General features: G+C 35.8%; 1 protein-coding gene across 6 annotated transcripts in view; it reads right to left on the bottom strand.

Moving 5' to 3' along the window:
- Nucleotides 1-21366, bottom strand: part of LOC123526336 (arginine-glutamic acid dipeptide repeats protein-like) — a 150214-nt gene that overhangs the window by 13808 nt on the left and 115040 nt on the right. For 4 of the 6 annotated variants that reach the window (XM_045305450.2, XM_045305453.2, XM_045305455.2 and 1 more), the window contains 8 exons: nucleotides 20536-20619; nucleotides 19075-20051; nucleotides 17341-17497; nucleotides 16093-16285; nucleotides 12581-12674; nucleotides 5700-5827; nucleotides 5099-5284; nucleotides 2079-2444 (listed from right to left, as the gene is read on the bottom strand). In XM_045305450.2, coding sequence (XP_045161385.2) covers nucleotides 2079-2444; nucleotides 5099-5284; nucleotides 5700-5827; nucleotides 12581-12674; nucleotides 16093-16285; nucleotides 17341-17497; nucleotides 19075-20051; nucleotides 20536-20619 — 2185 coding nt within the window. Of the gene's footprint in view, nucleotides 1-1777; nucleotides 2012-2078; nucleotides 2445-5098; nucleotides 5285-5699; nucleotides 5828-12580; nucleotides 12675-16092; nucleotides 16286-17340; nucleotides 17498-19074; nucleotides 20052-20535; nucleotides 20620-21366 lie in introns of all 6 variants that reach the window. The other 2 variants (XM_045305452.2, XM_045305451.2) reach the window with 2 other exon arrangements.

Genomic DNA, 21366 nt, shown 5'->3' with positions numbered 1-21366 from the left:
TACAGATCCCATACAAAATATGGCCTCTAGAGAGGTCACAAGGTTTTTATATTATTTGACCTACTGACCTAGTTTTTGAAGGCATGTGACCCACTTTCGAATGTGACCTAGATATCATCAAGGTAAACATTCTGACAAATTTTCATGAAGATCTCATGAAATATATGGCGTCTAGAGAGGTCACAAGGTTTTTCTATTTTTAGACCTACTGACCTAGTTTTTGACCGCATGTGACCCAGTTTCGAACTTGACCTAGATATCATCAAGATAAACATTCAGACCAACTTTCATACAGATCCCAAGAAAAATATGGCCTCTAGAGAGGTCACAAGGTTTTTCTATTTTTAGACTTACTGACCTAGTTCTTGAAGGCACGTGACCCAGTTTCGAACCTGACCTAGATATCATCATGGTATACATTCTGACCAATTTTCATGAAGATCTTGTGAAATATATGGCCTCTAGAGAGGTCACAAGGTTTTTCTATTTTTAGACCTACTGACCTAGTTTTTGATGGCACGTGACCCAGTTTCGAACTTGACCTAGATATCATCAAGATGAACATTCTGACCAACTTTCATAAAGATCCCATGAAAAATGTGACCTCTAGAGTGGTCACAAGCAAAAGTTTACGGACGGACGGACGGACGACGGACACCGCGCGATCACAAAAGCTCACCTTGTCACTTTGTGACAGGTGAGCTAAAAAACAAGCATGAAAATATGAAACTATTTAAAACGTGGGAAATTGACGTCCGTAAGCAGAAAAGACGCCATGACATTTCAGTGACGCACAATAACAAAGTTCTGCTTTAGTTTTATCGTTTGTAGCTTAACGGTACATTCTTATCATAAAGTAATGAATTTTGAATTGAGAAATACAGTATAAGGAACGGAGAGAAAAGATAAAGGTACCTGATTTTTAATTATTTTACATAAATAATATGTATATTCAGTGCATGAAGTAGTCCGTCACAGGAGTGTGGGATAACCCATGTGAGATAAGATTTTCCAGCATTTCTAAAATAGAGATTTTTCTGTCCGGTAAGTGAGAAAAAGCTAAATTTGATACTTTTTTTTATTTCTTAATTAAGCTATTTCAGCTAATATGTGTACATGGCTTTCCATAACAACCAGAGAAGACCGTAATGGCATATGACCAAAATGTAAACCGAAATTTCTGTTTGTTATTCTGGGTCCACTACCTGAACAAGAAGTTCTTACATCATCATACCTGGTAGATTATTTATATCACTTAGTGTCTTAGGTGTCAAAATATGATATATTGCAATTTCCAAACAATTTAGTTGTACACATATAATGCTAGATTAAATAGTCCCCTACCAGTATTAATGACTTAACTGTATAGAAGTGATCTATTTCGTAATAAAAAAATTCAGTTCCATTCTTACATCCTATCATTGTCTGTGTATCTCAGATTTTATGCAAAGGCATGTGTGTACCCATATTTTGGATGTGTGTGTGTGAAACTTTGCAAATTTGAGTGTCTTGACATTCTTTTATCATTGTCTTATTTTTTTTTTTTTTGCAAGCACACATCCTTAACAAAACTTTCCTGTAGATGTTCATATCTTGACTGGACTACTAATGTCATGTTTTTTATTTCAAACTGCATATCAAATATGACATGATGTTGGAATTCTGAAGCAAGAGAAATTGTTGTTTTAGTTTCACTATTACTGATTAGGTGCAAAATACTGTCAAAGCTATAGGTGCAGGAATCACTCAAACACTGTGCATCAAACCGCTCACTTACGGGAAAACTGGTATACTAAATGTGACGGTGACGATTCAACACCACCGGGCCGTTCATGTTTGTTACAAAACGGACTGGCAGTGCTTGCCGCTCCACCAGCACCGGCCATCGATCCGGCCCGCATTATCAACTCATTTGATACCCTCTGCATGTAGATATGTTGTTCATGAGTTAGCCGCTGAGTATATATTTGGTATATCATTCTACTCGTCATTTGTTCCGACTGAAGCATATCTGCAATTATAATTTTATAATGTGCACTGTTGTGTAAAAACTTCATAAATAATCAATATGTTCTTACCTGGTCCGAGTGGATGTAAGAGATGGGGCTGAAGAAGCGGATGATGAAGAGGTGACGAAGAGGGAATTCCCGGCTGTCCTCCATGTGGTGGCAGTCCGTCAGGTTGATGTAAGTGGAGATGGGTATGGGAATGTGCGTGTGTGTGGGTATGAGCGTGAGCGGCGGCAGCCGCTGCAGCAGCCGCAGCCGAGGCACTACCAACACCAGACATTTGGAGTCGGATCATTGGATCGTGCATGGCAAGTCGCTCGGCTTGAAGCCTTTCCGCAGATAACCGTTCTGCTGACATCCTCTCTGCGGCCAGTCTCTCTAACATGGCTGCCGTATACGAAGATTCTCCCAGCATTGGGTGACCCGGTGGTATTCCTGAGAAAATACCATGAAAATAAAATTTCTCCTCTTTGCATTAAATATTCATCACACCTTCCATTAAAAGCAAAAATCTGTTTTCATACAAGGGCATGCACTCTGTTTTTTTTTTTTTAATGTCTTGGTTTTAACACTACCTGTGTAGACAAAACTCAAGCTTTGGGAAAAGCTTTGTAGAATAATTGTAAAGTAGCTTATTTTCGTAAGCTGTAAGGCCATACTGTTTTTTTGGTCTTCTTAAAAAATCCTTAGACATATTTCTTAGCCGAACTTTGAACTGCGATAATGTGCATGTCCTTCTAAAAATGGAGAACTAAAGCCTTTTCACAGTCGGTGAAATTCAAACCCGAAAATCCCACACTCTGGGCTAAGGAACCCAAATGATTTTTTGGAGCAGCAAATAAACCTTGAAATTGTCTGCAAATACCCAGTTTTCAAATGGTTTCATGGTATTTCCTCTGGAACACAAGTTACTTTTACAACATAAAAAAACACTGTGAAAAGACTTTGTTCAAACAGTTTCCATAGAAACTAAATTCAAAAGAAGAGTTTCAAACAGAAAAAGGAGAGAAAATTGAAAATAAAAACACTTCTAATCTACACAGGTAAATTAATAAAACAAATGAAAGTAATTTTTAAAAAAAATAGAAATTGAAACTTTGCATCCTTGCAAAACCTACCTTATTTCAAACAAGTTTCATCTTTGGAAAAATATGAACTGACAAATCTATTTTTAGCATCAATGTCAATTTCATTCTACACAGAAACAGTCCACCCACAAAATATTCTTTGCACACATATTCACATCAGTTTTCTGATAAAATATTCCTAATGGCTAAAAATAGTACAAGTTCCTGTAGACTGCATAGTTTCTGCATCAATTTTATTTCATTATTTGATCGTCCACCACCTTTATTTACACTGTTAAGAATTCAAATTTTTTTCACTTAGTGGAGGACCATAACTCTTGCCTAGCTGGGTAATATCCCAAAGAGAACATCCCGTGAAAACTTCATAGGCTGGATAATATTCCTTAATGGTATCATGACTGTAGGTGAAATTGTTTTTAAGACATATATGCAACACAAGCACTTAATGTGTATTTTTCACTAAGTCAAGGACTATAACTCCAGTCTGGCTAAGTGACATTCCAAACAGAACACCAGATGCGCAACTTTACATGCTATATAACAATCCCCTAATGTTTTATGACTCTAAAGTTAAAAATTTTTGAGACACAAACTTTTATAACATTTATGCATATTTTTGACAATCAAGTGCCATAAATTCTGGTCTGACTGACAGGAGATCCAGAACAAAATCCCAGGTGCACAACTTCACATGCTGAATAATATTCCTATGATGTTTCATGAAGCACTGACTAAGTCAAGGACCATAACTCAAAGCTAGCTCAGTGAAATCCCAAACATGTGCACAACTTCACATGCTATATTACAATCCCCTAATGCTTCATGTCCCTAGATCATATACTATTTGGGATGTTTGTGCATTTTTATGCATATTTCATTACTAAGTCAAGGGCCATAACTCTGAGTGATGTCTCTAACAAAACCCCAGGTGCACAACTCGACATGTTGAATAATAGTCCTGTAATGTTTCATAATACTGGGTTAAATACTTCTTGAGATACATGTGACATAAACTTATGCATAGTTTTGACTAAAACAAGGACCGTAACTCCGGTCTGACTGGGTGAGATCCAAATTAAAACCTGACTGGTGCACAAAAAGAATTGTGAAATAAAAGTGATGCAAATGATATCCAAACTGAAGTAGGAGAGATCTCTATTAAACTACTCTTGACTACAGCCCAATGTTAAAAACACCTTTTCTCCTATGAACATCAATTTATTTCTTTAACGTTTGATCAATGTTAGAAATATTCAAATGAAATTCACAACGACACTAAAAATGAAATTCACAATGACTCTAACAGGATACCTTTTATATGAATCACACCATGTTTACTTATTCAATACCGCAAACATTTCAAAGCAAAATGGTATCACTAGTTTGTTTGTTTTTTAAAAGGTCACATTTTTTTCCTACTAACAAATAAAAGCATTTTCTATATTATAAAAAATTACATATTTTTAATCTGGAGTCATGCCCTTCAAACTGACTCTAGTCTCATTGAATTATGAATTTTTGCAAAGTATTGCTTGGCAGTACAAGAACAACCTTCCAAATGTGTACAAAATCAACTTCACTTTTGGAGTGTTCACTGAATCAGCAGTTTTTAAGGAAATGTTTTATATTGTTTTCACTTAGTTTCTTTATTTCCTTTTGCTAGATTTAACATCACACTTTGTATAAATAAAAATGTTCAAATCTACCCACTCAGCCATGAAGAACTCTTAGTAATAATTTATGTTTTATCTACTCAATCTTAAGCACTAACACTGCAATAAATATGAATAGAACAAAAATCATCAAGCAATATATCATAAGATCTTTGCCTGCAGATAAAAGTCGAAGTTATAAAATTTTAAACGGAAAAAAAATCAAGATTTCTTGATAACTCTAAAAGCTAACATATTGGACTTATAAACTGAAAATCGATTTGGAAAACTAATCCCACAGAAAATGTTCAATGTTGATAACTTGAGGAAAAACGAAAAATCCTCTTACCAAGCCTTTCAAGCCGTTCGCGTTCACGGGCCATGAGATCTGAGGCAATACTGGTTGGTGGGTAGATGCCAGGGAGATGCGATGATCCAGAGCCCCCGGGTAACATATGGGGACCGTATCTACGCTGTATCTCTAACCAGTGCGGGTCTAAAGGATTGGCTCCTGGAGGAAGCAACCGTTCCAAACCTGTAATACAGATTTCAATTTAACAATTTATATCTGATCTTTTGTACAAGTTAAGTTAAACCGAGTACAGACTTTGTCTCAAGAAATTCTTCAAGATGTTGTCTTTTCTCTTATAATTTCCTTTGCAGCTGTGGAAAATGTACTATAAAATTACAGAATTATATAGTGTTATGACAAAATGGCTATTTCTTTCAGGCATGATTTTGTACAGTCAAAATATATGACAATTTATTTGTTCAATGGGATTTATTTCATACATTAAAGCTATAACAAAATCCATGACAAACAGTTCTGTTATATATAGATTTTACATGCTTAGTGAGGTATAAAATCTACAGCTGTGGGGGAGGGTAGGGGAAGGGGGAAATTTAACCAATCAGCCGTGAAGGTCCTTTCAACAAATTAAAACAACTACCTGGAGGTTTCATTTCCATCTCTGCTTTTAACTTCTCCCTCATTTCCAGGGAGCGTAACTCGTGCTCCCGTAATTCACGTTCTCGTGCATCTCTTTCCCGTTTATCTCGTTCCAACTCCAATTCTAATCTGTAACAGAACATTATGTATTTGATTTATTATCGAAGTATAAAACGACTTTCAATCTGTTATCCAAGATGAATGGACAATTTAGTCGGTAAATCTCTTTTATATCTGTATTTTGGTGTTTATTTCAGTTTGTGTTTAAATTATAAACTGATATTTAAATTTTGCAGTGATTGTCAACCTACTGTCAGTAAAAATATCCCTACTAGATTTCACAGCTGGGCCCATAGCCTGAAATTTATACTCCTGACTTTAAAATGCACAATATACTTTTGGCTTTGTAGATGTTAAAAATGCAGCCTGTAATGAGCTTTTATTTTTAATGAACGTGCTTCCTGCAGCTGCAAAACAGGTTAGCCCAAACCATGCTTAATTTCTATAAAGAACTTGTCCATCTTCCAATTTGGACAGAACGATTTACTGTTAAAAGGGGTGCTTACCAAAATGATACTGACTTAATAGCGAACAGTGCAGATCATGATCAGACTGCACAGATGTGCAGGCTGATCATGATCTACACTGGCCGTGAAGGCAGAACCAAACTTGTCCAGCATTGTAAAGGTCAACATCAATATAAATTTGCTATGAACAAAGTTTTGGCTAACTGAATATTTGCTGACTATAAGTCACAATGATGACAAATATTGGCTACAGACTAAAATAATTATCAATTTCTCATATTAATCAGATATGGAAGAAAATGGTTGTAAGAAATGCCTATTAACAAAGACAATATATGTTGCGCTCGGTAACAAAAGTCTTAACTTATGCCCTAACTGTTGGATTAGCACTTTGTAGAACTTATTCTTTATTAAGACACCGAGTCTTTTCTAATCAAAACAGATGATGCCAGATACTGTTCAGCAAGCATCTATATCCTTAGAATATAAACCTTTCTTTTATCATTTCATGTTTTAACTGATCAACTTTTTTGCACCAATCTATTAGCTATGGATGTTAAATCTTGTAAAATGAATATGTTCAGTTGAAATTTTGAACAGAAATATCTTGAAATCATTCAATTTTGTGTGCATGAAATCTGATTTTGGCCAAAATGGTTATTTGATGGGGGATATGTATAACTTTACAAGATAAAATAAATGTGAATTTTAAAATATTCATGGGGATTACCCCTTTTCATGCTGGACAGGATTGATTCTGCCTTTGCAACCAGTGCAGATCATGATCAGCCTGCACATCTGAGCAGTGTGATCAAGATCTGCACTGTTTGCCATTCAGTCAGTATCTTTTTGATATACACCCCTTTTACCAGTTAATGGTATTGTCTAAATTTAAAGACGGACAAGTTCATTATAGAAATTTAACAGGGTAAAGGTTAAATTTTGTGGACTGATGCAGCCAGAAAAACCATGAAAATTAATCCCTCACAAAAATAAATAATTTTACAGTATCTAAATTTATAACTGTTTTAGTTCAATATCTTCTTCATTTTCTGCATAGTAAATGATAAAAATCTCTTAAAAACTTACAATCAATCTAAAAATATAATCTTTAAGAGACTGTTCAAATGACTTAAGGGCTTTTTAATTAAAAGCTGGGATTTACAGCAAAATTGCACATCAAATGCTGGTGAATTTTCTTACCAGAAATCCCATGAACTGAGTTACTGGTGAAATTACTTGATGTTAAATGTACAAGGTAGAATGCTGAAGGGAACAGATACTACCTGTTATCACTGAAGAAAACTGTAGATAATTTTAAAATATGCAAAGTTGTTCAAAATACTTCAGTATTTCTTCCTTTTTGCGTAAGAATGTTATTTCACCAGTGCTCAAAAACTCCATCTTACACCCTGGGATGTAGAAGGACTCTCGTGCTTTACACGATACATTAAGAACTACTTTACATCTATGTAGAAGATTTATGCAGTAACCATTATTTCATTACATAAAACACGATGAAGTTAAATATCTTGATAGGTCTATAGTATATTTCTCAATTCAAAATATGTTGTTTTATGAACAAGAGATCACAGAGTGATCTTTGCGCCCACCAATGTGCCATTTTTGAGTGTTCCAAATTTCAAGACTTACTGACTAGCTCAAGGTCAAATTTCATTTCCATACACAACACTGTGCATGTGGTCCAAATTCGAAAGCTGTAGCTTGAGAAATGTGAAAGTAGGTCACTAGATCAATTTCAAGGATGAAATGTGAAAGTACGTCACTAGGTCAAAATCAAGGTCAAATTACACTTCAGAACACAAATTTATGCATGTGGTCCAAATTTAAAGCCTGTACCTTCAAAAATGTGAAAGTAAGTCACTAGGTCATTGTCAAGGTTAAAGTTTGTTTCGGTACACAATCCTATGCATGTGGTCTAAATTTGAAGCCCGTAGCTACAGAAATGTGAAAGTAGGTCACTAGGTCAATCTTAAGGTCACAGTTCATTTCGGTACACAAAACTATGCATGTGGTCCAAATTTGAAGGCTGTAGCTTGAGAAATGTGAAAGTAGGTCAGTAGGTCAAAATCAAGGTCAAATTCCATTTCAGAACACGAAACTATGCATGTGGTCCAAATTTGAAGCCTGTACCTTCAAAAATGTGAAAGTAGGTCACTAGGTCAATGTCAAGGTCAAAGTTTGTTTCAGTGCACAAAACTATGCATGTGGTCCAAATTTGAAGGCTGTAGCTACAGAAATGTGAAAGTAGGTCACTAGGTCAAAATCAAGGTCAACTCATGTCAAGGTTCATCTTGCCACTCAAAACCATACATGTGGTCCAAATTTGAATGTTGTAGGTTATTGACAAGATTTTAAAATCTTTTCCCTATATAAGTGTATATGAACCATGTGACTCCCCAGGGCGGGGCCATATTTGACCCTAGGGGGATAATTTGAACAAACTTGGTAGAGAACCACTAGATGATGCTACATTACAAATGCCAAAGCCCTAGGCTTTGTGGTTTGGGCAAGAAGATTTTCAAAGTTTTTCCCTATATAAGTCTATGTAAACCATGTGACCCCGGGGCGGGGCCATACTTGACCCTAGGTGGATAATTTGAACAATCTTAGTAGAAGACCACTAGATGATGTCATATACAAAATATCAAAGCCCTAGGCCTGTGGTTTTGAACAAGAGGTTTTTCAAATTTTTTCCCCTATATAAACCATGGACCCCGGGGCGGGGCCATATTAGACCCCAAGGAAATAATTTGAACCATCTTGGTAGAGGACCATTAGATGATGCTTCATACCAAATATCAAAGCCCTAGGCTCTGTGGTTTTGGACAAGAAGATTTTCAAAGTTTTTCCCTATATAAATCTATGTAAATTATAGAAATAAACAAAGGGCCATAACTCACTAAAAAATTGTTGAACCAGTCTAATTTTCAGGGGGACACAACTAGGGTACCAGTACATCATTCTGACAAAGTTTGGTCAAAATCCCCCTGGTAGTTTCTGAGGAGATGCGATAACGAGAAATTGTTAACGGACGGAAGGACGGACGGACGGAAGGACGACGGACCACGGACGCAGAGTGATTTGAATAGCCCACCATCTGATGATGGTGGGCTAAAAATACATCGTATTATGCTGCAAATGATAATGCAAAACTGGAACTAAACACTGTTATTTGTCTTTTTAACGTTGTGATGTATTTCCTGTTTACGGGCATTGATTTACAACCCTTTGTATAAATAAGCTACTGTTAGAAAATAGTGCCATATAGGAAGTCATTAGTTTGATTTATTTTTGACTGTTGTTTGTTGAAAATGGCTTGCAAGAAAGATTCTATCAATAGTTGTAAGTGTGGATGGAAATATCCAGCTCTCGGGTAACTGTTTCCGCGGTAACTCGGCAGAGCCTCGTTTCCACCTAAACTGTTACCCTTAAGCTGGATATTCCCATCTGCATTTACAACAGGTGGAAGAATTTTACAATCTGCATGAACTTTAAAAAAATTTTTTTTCATGTTCTAATTTAAGTAAAATTCCTGAAAAAAAACAAGAGGTCGCTCACCTGAGAAACACACCATAACACAACATATTACACAGAGTAAACATGTTTGACTTAGTGATTTCATGGAAAAAAATATTCTGACCAATTGTCATTAAAATTGGAGCAAAAATCTTACGTGTTTTTTTTTATTTGACCTAGTGACCTAGTTTTTGACCCCAGATGACCCATATTCGAACTTGACCTAGATTTCATCAAGGCTATCATTCTGACCAAATTTCATGAAGATCAATTGAAAAATACAGCCTCTATTGCATACATAAGGTTTTCCTTTGATTTGACCTAGTGACCTACTTTTTGAACCAAGATGACATATTTTCAAATTCGGCCTAGATTTCATTAAGGTTATCATTTTGACTTAATTTCAGGAAGATCAATTGAAAAATACAGCCTCTATTGCATATACAAGCTTTTCCTTTGATTTGACCTAGTGACCTAGTTTTTGACCCCAGATGACCCATATTCGAACTTGACCTAGATTCATCAAGGCAAACATTCTGACCAAAATTCATGAAGATTAATTGAAAAATACAGCCTCTATCGCATACACAAGGTTTTTTTTTTTTATTTGACCTAGTGACCTAGTTTTTGACCCCAGATGACCCATTTTCAAACTCGGCCTAGATTTCATCGAGGTAATCATTCTGACCAAAATTCATGAAGATTAATTGAAAAATACAGCCTCTATCGCATACACAAGGTTTTTCTTTTATTTGACCTAGTGACCTATTTTTTGACCCCAGATGACCCATATTTAAACTTGGCCTAGATTTTATCAAGGTAATCATTCTGACCAAAATTCATGAAGATCAGTTGAAAAATACAGCCTCTATCGCATACACAAGGTTTTTCTTTGATTTGACATAGTGACCTAGTTTTTGACCCCGGATGACCCATTTTCAAACTTGGCCTAGATTTCATCATGGTAATTATTCTGACTAAAATTCATGAAGATTAATTGAAAAATACAGCCTCTATCTCATACACAAGGTTTTTCTTTGATTTGACCTAATGACCTAGTTTTTGACCCCAGATGACCCATTTTCGATCGCGGCCTAGATTTCATCAAGGTCATCATTCTAACCAATTTCATGAAGATCAGTTGAAAAATACACCCTCTATCGCATACACAAGCTAAATGTTGACAGACGACAGACAGACGCCGGACATTGAGCGATCACAAAAACTCACCTGAGCATTGCTCAGGTCAGCTAAAAACTAGAACTGTCACAGGAGTGACTCATACCCCCACCATACGGTCTTGTCACAGAAGAATGGCAACCATAAGAAATCTTAAAAATACTTAGTCTTTGGAGTACTTCATCCTGGGCTTCCACATATAAGTAATACTAGTATAATACTAGTATAGTAATACTAGTAAATATATTAAATCTCTAATATTAGAGATACACTAAAAGTGAATACAAAAAAGTGTCTTACCGACCCATGTTACCACAGAAAAATGTATTTACTTTTTACATAGGACTTATAATAAAAAAGTTATAAAATACCTAAAATATTGAAAATCTAAAAATAGGATTTCTAAAAATAGACTAATTCCTGGAATTTAAGGGGAAGGAACTCAGTACAAAAGTTAAAAAAAGGTTACTTCCCTTTGGCTCTAAACCAATCAGAATGAGATATAGTGAAAATACATCAAAATTAACCTTAAATTCTAGGTAAAAGGGGACACAATTCAAGAAAAAATAGTGTCAGAGTTATGCACCTTGTGTCACATGATGTGGGTGATGAGGTAGAACATCTATTTTAAGTCTGAATCAAATCCATTCAGTAGTAACTGAGATATAGTGAAAATACATCAAAATTTACCTTAAATTCTAAGTAAAAAGGGGCATAATTCATGAAAAATTGGTGTCAGAGTTATGCACCTTGTGTCACATGATGTGGGTGATGAAGTGGAACATCTATTTTAAGTTTGCATTAAATTCATTTTGTAATAACTGAGATAGAGTGAAAATACATCAAAATCAACCTAAATTTAAAGTAAAAGGGGACATAATTCATAAAAAATTATGTCAGAGTTAAGCACCTTATGTCACATGATCTGGGTGATGAGGTGGAACAACTATTTTAAGTTTGAATCAAATCCATTTAGTAATAACTGAGATATAGTGAAAATACAACAAAATTAACCTTAAATTCTAAGTAAAAGGGGACATAATTCATGAAAACTTGGTGTCAGAGTTATGCACCTTGTGTCACATGATGTGGGCACATGATGTGGGTGATGAAGTGGAACATCTATTTTAAGTTTGAATCAAATCCATTCAGTAGTAACTGAGATATAGTGAAAATACATCAAAATCAACCTTAAATTCTAAGTAAAAAGGGGCATAATTCATAAAAAATTGGTGTCAGAGTTATGCACCTTGTGTCACATGATGTGGGTGATGAGGTGGAACATCTATTTTAAGTTTGAATCAAATCCATTTAGTAATAACTGAGATATAGTGAAAATACAACAAAATTAACCTTAAATTCTAAGTAAAAGGGGACATAATTCATGAAAACTTGGTGTCAAGAGTTATGCACCTTGTGTCAAATGATGTGGATGATTAGGTGGAACATGTATTTTAAGTTTGAATCAAATCCATTTGGTAATAAATGAGATAATAGATTTCGGGACGTGACGGGACGGGACGCGACAAAACTGACTCCTATATACCCCCCTCAAACATGTTTGGTGGGGGTATAATAAAGTATCAAAGTGGAAAAAAAAACACTCAGTAATAGAATACAAAATTTATGTCATTACCTTTCTCTGGAGTTAGGGGGATACATTGCAGCCATTCGAATCGGGTCCATAAACGGATAACCTAGGTAGCCTGGCATAGATCTAGGATCCTGACCTATAAAACACAATATTATGATGTTTAAGATAAACCCAAACCCTCCAAATATTGGCTAAAACGCTTAAGGTTTCGATGGAGGCCTTGAGAAACAAAAATCAAACAACACCAAATCATAGAAAGAAAGAGTTGTTTGACATGAAAATTGAACAGCATGTAAAACATGTATATTACTTTACGAAACAAGTGTCAGTATACTGATATAAACATTGAATTCCGGAAAAGGGCTGCCTAAAGGGGCTCCACTTCCGGACAGTTAAACGCCTTTAAAAACTCACCATTTTCAAAGAACAGTTACACATGTTCGTTTTGATGCATTTGCAATAGCGTGCGAGTGGTGAAATTTCGCATAACAAGGTGGAACACAGTTTTCAGCAATTGTTTATCTTTATTTCTTTACAAATGGCATTCATTTTCAAAGGGAGACAACTGTTCCCGATTATTTTAAGTACAAATGACATTCATTTTCAAAGGGAAACAACTTTTTCAGATTATTTTAAGTAATCTTTGAGAAAAAGTTGTCTCCCTTTGAAAATGAATGCCATTTGTAAAGAAAAAAAGATAAACAATTGCTGAAAACTATGTTCCACCTTGTTACGTGAAATTTCACCACTCGCACGCTATTGCAAATGCATCAAAACAAACATGTGTAACAGTTCTTTGAAAATGGTGAGTTTTTAAAAGCGTTTAACTGTCCGGAAGTGGAGCCCCTTTAGGCAGCCCTTTTCCGGAATTCAATGTTTATATCAGTATACTGACACTTGTTTCGTAAAGTAATATACATGTTTTACATGCTGTTCAATTTTCATGTCAAACAACTCTTTCTTTCTATGATTTGGTGTTGTTTGATTTTTGTTTCTCAAGGCCTCCATCGAAACCTTAATAACAAGTCTTAACTCCCATAGCCAAATCATAACCAGTATCTACTTCAGTTTTTGGTTTGCCATTTATATGTTCAACTTACAGAGCACAAAGTTGTTTCTCACGTTTTACTAAAAAACATCTGTGGAATAGTTTTTCTTGCCTACCTAGCTTGTCGAGATACCAAACCACCTTTTCTGTGGATAAGATGAGCTAAAGGTGTACATACTGACTAGGGCTCTATCCCATGACCTCCAGGTAGAGTGGTCTGCATTTTGATCACTACACCACTGCATATACCAAATGAATTTTGCAGAAGCATTTTAAAGGGTACCAAAAAATAAGCTATAAAAAACAAGAGCTGTCACTAATGGTGACAAATGCCCCCGCATCACCTTGACTTTGACCTGGTGACCTTGACCTTTGACCCTTAAGTCAATAGGGGTCGTGTACTCAGTAAGTACTATCAGCATGTGAAGTTTGAAGGTCCTGGGTGCAGTGGTTCGCGAGTAAAGTGCCTTCATGCAAAAAGTTAACGTTGTGACGAACGAACGAACTTTAAAAACAAGAGGACCATGATGGTCCTGAATCGCTCACCTGTTCCCACATGACCCAGTTTCGAGTATGACGTTGTTTTTTCTATTATTTGACATAGTGACCTAGTTTTTGAGCTCATGTGACCCAGTTTTGAACTTGACCTAGATATCATCAAGATAAAAATTCTGACCAATTTTCAGGAAGATCCATTGAAAAATATGGTCTCTAGAGAGGTCACAAGGTTTTTCTATAATTTGACCTATTGACCTAGTTTTCGAAGGTACATGACCCAGTTTTGAACTTGACCTAGATATCATCACAGTAAAAATTCTCACTAATTTTCATGAAGATCTATTGAAAAATATGGCCTCTAGAGATGTCACAAGGTTTTTCTATTTTTATACCTACTGGCCTAGTTCTTGACCGCACGTGACCCAGTTTAGAAACTGACCTAGATATCATCAAGGTGAACATTCAGACCAATTTTCATGAAGATCCATTGAAAAATATGGCCTCTAGAGAGGTCAAAAGATTTTTCTATTTTAAGACCTACTGACCTAGTTTCTGAAAGCACGTGACCCAGTTTCGAACTTGACCTAGATATCATCAAGGTGAACATTCTGACCAATTTTCATGAAGATCTTGTGAAAAATATGGCCTCTAGAAAGGTCACATGGTTTTTCTATTTTTAGACCTACTGACCTAGTTTTTGACTGCACGTGACCCAGTTTCGAACTTGACCTAGATATCATCAAGGTGAACATTCTGACCAATTTTCATGAAGATCTTGTGAAAAATATGGCCTCTAGAGAGGTCAAAAGATTTTTCTAATTTTAGACCTACTGACCTAGTTTTTGACTGCAGTTGACCCAATTTCAAACTTGACCTAGATATCATCAAGATGAACATTCAGAACAACTTTCATACAGATCCCATGATAAATATGGCCTTTAGAGAGGTCACAAGGTTTTTCTATTATCTGACCTCCTGACCTAGTTTTTGAAGGCACATGACCCAGTTTCGAACTTGACCTAGATATCATCAAGGTTAACGTTCTGACCAATTTTCATGAAGATCTTGTGAAATATATGGCCTCTAGAGAGGTCACAAGGTTTTTTTATTTTAAGACCTACTGACCTAGTTTCTGAAAGCACGTGACCCAGTTTCGAACTTGACCTAGATATCATCAAGGTGAACATTCTGACCAATTTTCATGAAGATCTTGTGAAAAATATGGCCTCTAGAAAGGTCACATGGTTTTTCTATTTTTAGACCTACTGACCTAGTTTTTGACTGCACGTGACCCAGTTTCGAACTTGACCTAGATATCATCAAGGTGAACATTCTGACCAATTTTCATGAAGATCTTGTGAAAAATATGGCCTTTAGAGAGGTCACAAGGTTTTTCTATTATTTGACCTCCTGACCTAGTTTTTGATGGCACATGACCCAGTTTCGAACCTGACCTAGATATCATCAAGGTGAACATTCTGACCAATTTTCATGAAGATCTTGTGAAATATATGGCCTCTAGAGAGGTCACAAGGTTTTTCTATTTTTAGACCTCCTGACCTAGTTTTTGATGGCACATGACCCAGTTTCAAACTTGACCTAGATATCATCAAGGTGAACATTCTGACTAATTTTCATGAAGATCTTGTGAAAAATATGGCCTCTAGAGAGGTCACAAGGTTTTTCTATTTTTAGACCTACTGACCTAGTTTTTGACTGCACGTGACCCAGTTTCAAACTTGACCTAGATATCATCAAGGTGAACATTCTGACCAACTTTCATAAAGATCCCATGAAAAATGTGACCTCTAGAGTGGTCACAAGCAAAAGTTTACGCAATCACGGACAGACGACGGACGCTGCGCGATCACAAAAGCTCACCATGTCACTTTGTGACAGGTGAGCTAAAAACACAAAACATTTCAAACTGTTACGTGAAAAACAGCAACTACATCTAAATATGTGCAAACTACATATAAGCAATATAAAATATGGAAGTTTCACTTACGACACTGAGCGAATGTATCTTGGTACATACCCAGCGTATGCGGTTTAGCATATTCTGACAACTGACGTAATGCGGGCGTATCTGGATAAGACCGCGGCGTGACTCTGTCTGCATGTATGTGATGCGATGATGGAACGTTACTGACAACCTGGGCGTCTGACGTGGAACTGGGCCGAGGCGACTCTGTTTTTCTCTGAAAGTATGAAATACACACTATTTTTTGTTCTTATATACCTTACTATAAATAGTAACAAAATTACATATAACAAAATGGGGGAGCAGGCAGAATAACAATTATTGGACTACTATGTATGTATAACATCATTTTTCATTTCATTTTACTCTGTGTTAAAGTTTGTTATCATTATCATTTTAAATGGCTAAATGATTGAAACAATAAAGTACTCTTTATTGCATTTAGGAATATATCATAAGTAATACAGCAATGATGTGTCTTACATGGTTATTTGTACTTCTAAGCCTAAAGTGGCACTAGGCCAACGTGCTCGTGTAAAAATACGTTTAGCTGAAATAATACCCATTTTAGGCCGGCAAATGCTATTTCATAAGTGTATAATAACTGTATTATTCAAGGCAGTCAAATAGGGACAACATCATTATAAAAGGTCAGACAAGTCTTGACATCAGCTTAACATGATTACACTAGTAACATATAAATCAAACTTCTCTTCAAACATGATCAGATGCAGTATTAGTGATATTTACATGAAAATGTGTTTCATAATTCAAACATTTAATATACCATGAATGCTCATTTTTTTGACACATAATTAGATTGATAAAAGACATTGCTAAACAGTTGAACCTGCCTTACCAACCACCTGTATTGAAGAGGCACTTGCTTTAAGCAGCCTGTCAGCTAACTTCCTAAATAGATATACTGACTTAATTTCCACCTGTCTTAAACAGGCAGACTGTGTTACACCATTGACTGGCAGCTTAATACAGGTTTGATCTAAACCTGTGGGAATCAGTTGTACGGTCTCAGCGACCAACCAGAGTTCAAGTCATGTCTGTTGTAAAATAATATGTAAAACTGATTTTTCTGAGATGAAACAAGTTCCAATTAAGGTATGTTTTGGAGGGAACTAGTATGAGTGGTAAACCTGGACTATTTATCATTTCTAGAACAATCAATCAGAAGACCCTCTCTGCCTAAGTAAAACTGACCCGGGATAGGTAGGGTAGCTTCCTCTTTATTTAAAGAGTCTTAAACTACAGAAATACCTTGGGTTCTTCCTTTGCTGGCGTTGACGATGCTGATACAGGTTTCTTTTCCCGATCTTCTCTTTTCTTTGCCAGTTTGGAGTCTGGCAATGGTTTGAACATGAGATCACAACGGGAACAGGAGTTGTGCTCCCCTCGATTCAATAACTTTATAAATCTGAAATAAAAATTTGGCACCAAATTACACATTTTCACTTAAAAATACACTGCAGTGCGGATAGGTCAAAGGAAACTATAAACCAAATTGCAACTGAATATAAGGACTTTTTTTTGAAAAGTGTACAATTTTTGAAAACTAAGAACTTAGGATTGCAGTCATGATAGTTTAAATTAGCTCAATAACCATGGCAACATAAATCCAGAATGGAGAAAGATTTCTATTTTATCTTAAACATCATTAAACTTGACAATTTCAGATTTAAGGAAATATTTTTAAGACATTTATGTAAATTTAACAAGATGTTAACCAAAAATAGTACATAATAATATGACAATTTGCCAAAATTTTATGCAAATGTTGATAAAAACGACAGTTTTACACACTTCAGTATTCAAAGTAGTTATAATATTTGTTACATAAAAAAAACAGGACTGTCCTTGGAGACATACAAGAGAACAATTATCTGGTCCTGCATTCAAACTCCTCTGAAATTTAAATTTAACACTAAGAAGTGCCATTCTTTTTAACTTATTGTAATTCTTTTTCAGCTTTGCATTTTTCTATAAGAGGCATTTCATTTCAATCTGTGCTGAATAATCAATGAAAGAGGACTAATAAAATTCTATATAGAGTTTGAATTTTTTTGACATGGGTTTGTTTATTTATAAGCTTATTTATAGTCGGCACCAGTAACCCATCTTCGTCAGACAGGGTAACCACTGGACCACTGGGTCCGAACCTCCCCATTTGAACAGTACCATAAATTGTTAAATGGGGTGCTTAGCTAAAAGATACTGACTGAATGGCGAACAGTACAAATCTTGATCAGACTGCATGGATGTGAAGGTTGATTATGATCTACACTGATCGCAAAGGCAGAATCAATTTTGTCCAGCATGATAATGGATAATTCTGAACAGCACTGCCATTAATCATGTAACGGTCTAAAAACACCCATCAGTAAATACAATAGGTTTATCATAACAGTAGCTCAATCTGGGATACTGTATTCGGCTCGAATGAAGATTTGCCCCATCGGATCTTACGTGGCGCACAGGCGGCGAGTGTGATCCAACTTTGCAAAATCCACAGGAGACGAATACAAAATCCCAGATCTAGCTACTGTTATAATGATCCTTTTATTATATACCTTCTATCTTTTTGTTTGTTGTTTTGTTATTGAACGAAATCTTCAATATTTATCGATATTAAGTAAAGATTTTATGTACGCTATTTATAGAACTGTGTCAGGTCATGCATACTAATGAAAGTAGTCTGGCAGCATACAATACGGAAGGTACAATACGGAATTTAAAAGGTACAATACAGACTTTCTTTTTTCTGCCCATTCATATTTAATTGAGAAATACAAGCAGATTTTTTTACAGAATTTATATAGGTATATAATAAATACTGCATACTTACTGACAAACCTTCCTTTGCTAGAGGGGGTTGGGGAACAACATTTTTTTCATGGATTTTCAGGTTTGGTCAGTCCAAAAAATTTAAATCCCAATGAACCAATAAAATACAGTTACTTAGCAGAGCATACTATCAAATTTTTATCTACTTACATGGCAGTTTTGCTCCTGAGGACTTCCTTGTTACAGGGCGTTGGCACTGGCCCCGGGGTCAAAGTGCCTTCCCTGTCTGAATCACTGTCTTCCATAACTTCAACCTCTGACCTTTCACTTTCCTGACCTTCAACTTTTTCTCCCTGACTTTCACTATGTTCCGTATGACCTAAGACCTCTGCCTGCGAGGTTAAAGTTGATTCAGTTTGAATCTTATTAGAACCTGAAGGAAACTCATTTGCACTAGGGTAAGGATTATTGAGCCCCGGCTCCAATTTAGGAGTCACTATTGGGCCCATTTCTTTGGTGGCAGCAAAGCTGTCCATGTTCGATTTTGCACTAGCAACATTTTGACTTGTATTAAGCATGAAGCTGTCTTCTGGTTCCTGCTTAATAAACACTTTTTCTGGCGACCGAGGAGGCGTAACCACTTCCTCTTTCACTTTAGGAACAGATATCACAGTAGTTTCCCCTGACTCACTGTTGTCACCAGGTGGAGACACAGCAGCAGACGTACTTTGTGTGTCGTCTGCTTCAGACTGTTTTTGATTGGATGAAACAGTTTCTGGAAATGGAGGTTGTGGGTATAATGATGGTGGAGGAGGATATTGCGGTCTAAATGCGAATGCTGGTAATGGCGGTAAGGGAACAAATCCTTGAGGAATTTGAGATGAAACCGATGGTAACTGAGTTTGTATACCAGTTGGCGATAACAAGGGAGATGACTCTATTGGTTGTCTATTTGGTGAAGGATGTTGTGGCTCCGGTCTTGGTAGTTCCGCCAGTTTATCGCCACTAATTGTAGCTTCAACTGGAATAGGAGCCGGTAATTTTTCTTTATCAGATTCTACCGGGCTTGGACTAGTGGGTGGAGAACTTGACGTTAATTCATCTTGGTTAGTCTCATCAGCCTCGTTTTGTGTTTCTTCAGCACCTGATATACTACTGTCTGATAATGACTCAGAATCTGATGGACCCTAGAAAAGAAGAAAAAACATTATACGATAATTTCCATTACTATATTGACACAGATTAATTACACTTCAGATTTGTTAGATTTTCTTCAAACCAGTCATCCACACTAACTTTCACCAACACTTCAGACATTTAACAACATGGCCATGTCAATGTGTCCCTGTATTTCATGTTAGTTATGACTGACAAATTATCGCTGGTGTCCTACCATTGCTGGAACTCATAACTGATTAGAATTAACGTGCTACCTATTGCTAGCTACGCAGGATTATTTTTATGAAATTAACACATTGAAAGCAAGAATTTATTCCAAATTGCCCAATGAATCCAACACTTATCCAACCCTGCCGAATCTGTCTTCAATCTTCCCTATCTAATTCGTCTATTTTTCCAAAGTTCCCTGACACCCTCAAAGTCCTACAACTGATTTTTTTTTTCTATTAAAGCAAAATTTTTCCTTTTGTCTAATTTATCAAGATAACTTACCCCACGTTTTCTCTTTGAAAATTTATCGTCTGAATCAGAAGCAGGGTGATGTCTTTTCTTTTCCTTATCTGAACTTTCTGAACTCTAGAAAAACAAGTACAATATTTAACATATTTTGGTTCCCTCTGGAATATGTTTCCTAGAAATACTATCAATCAGTAAGAAACTACATTTCACAGAAGACGATAACCATATTAGACCACTGTTTCTATCTGAACATTATTATCAAATATACACAAAATTACTGTAAATTTATCAAATTACAACAGGACATAACATATTTCTGCACTGAACCAATGTTATGCATAATATTAATAATCATGTAGTACATTATTGCATATAAAACTACACAGTCACTTAATATGTGTTACACGTTTTATTCCTTATGTAGCAGAAACACAGTATTTGATAATGAATTAATCTCAAAAGCAAGTAAACAACATCAAAGTGACTTTACACACCATCTGTTGCAGAATAAGCCTCTAAACCTGCTAAGTCCTTTGTATGTATGTGTATCAGTATTATTTATGCATTAACTTTACCTCTCCTTCAGTACGTCTGCTGTATTTAATTAAGATCACCATTCTTTTCCAAACAACACATTAAATCAAACATGTTTTCAAATAACTGAGGTGGGAAACATGTTTTATGTTAAGTAAGTGAATAATCATACATGCATATAATTCAAGTATATAACACAGTTAGAAGACAATCTGTGTTGCTGGATTTATGCACTAAACCACATTAATTCTGGGTTAGAGATTGTAAAGTTAATCTCTGATCAGCAGAGTAATTCTGGTAATCCACATTCTAATGACAACTTTCACACAT

Source organism: Mercenaria mercenaria, chromosome 14 (assembly GCF_021730395.1).
Source record: "Mercenaria mercenaria strain notata chromosome 14, MADL_Memer_1, whole genome shotgun sequence".
NCBI classification, from domain to species: Eukaryota; Metazoa; Mollusca; class Bivalvia; order Venerida; family Veneridae; genus Mercenaria; species Mercenaria mercenaria.
The sequence above is the reverse complement of the archived record's forward strand: the minus strand, read 5'-3'. Positions and strand labels throughout refer to the sequence as shown.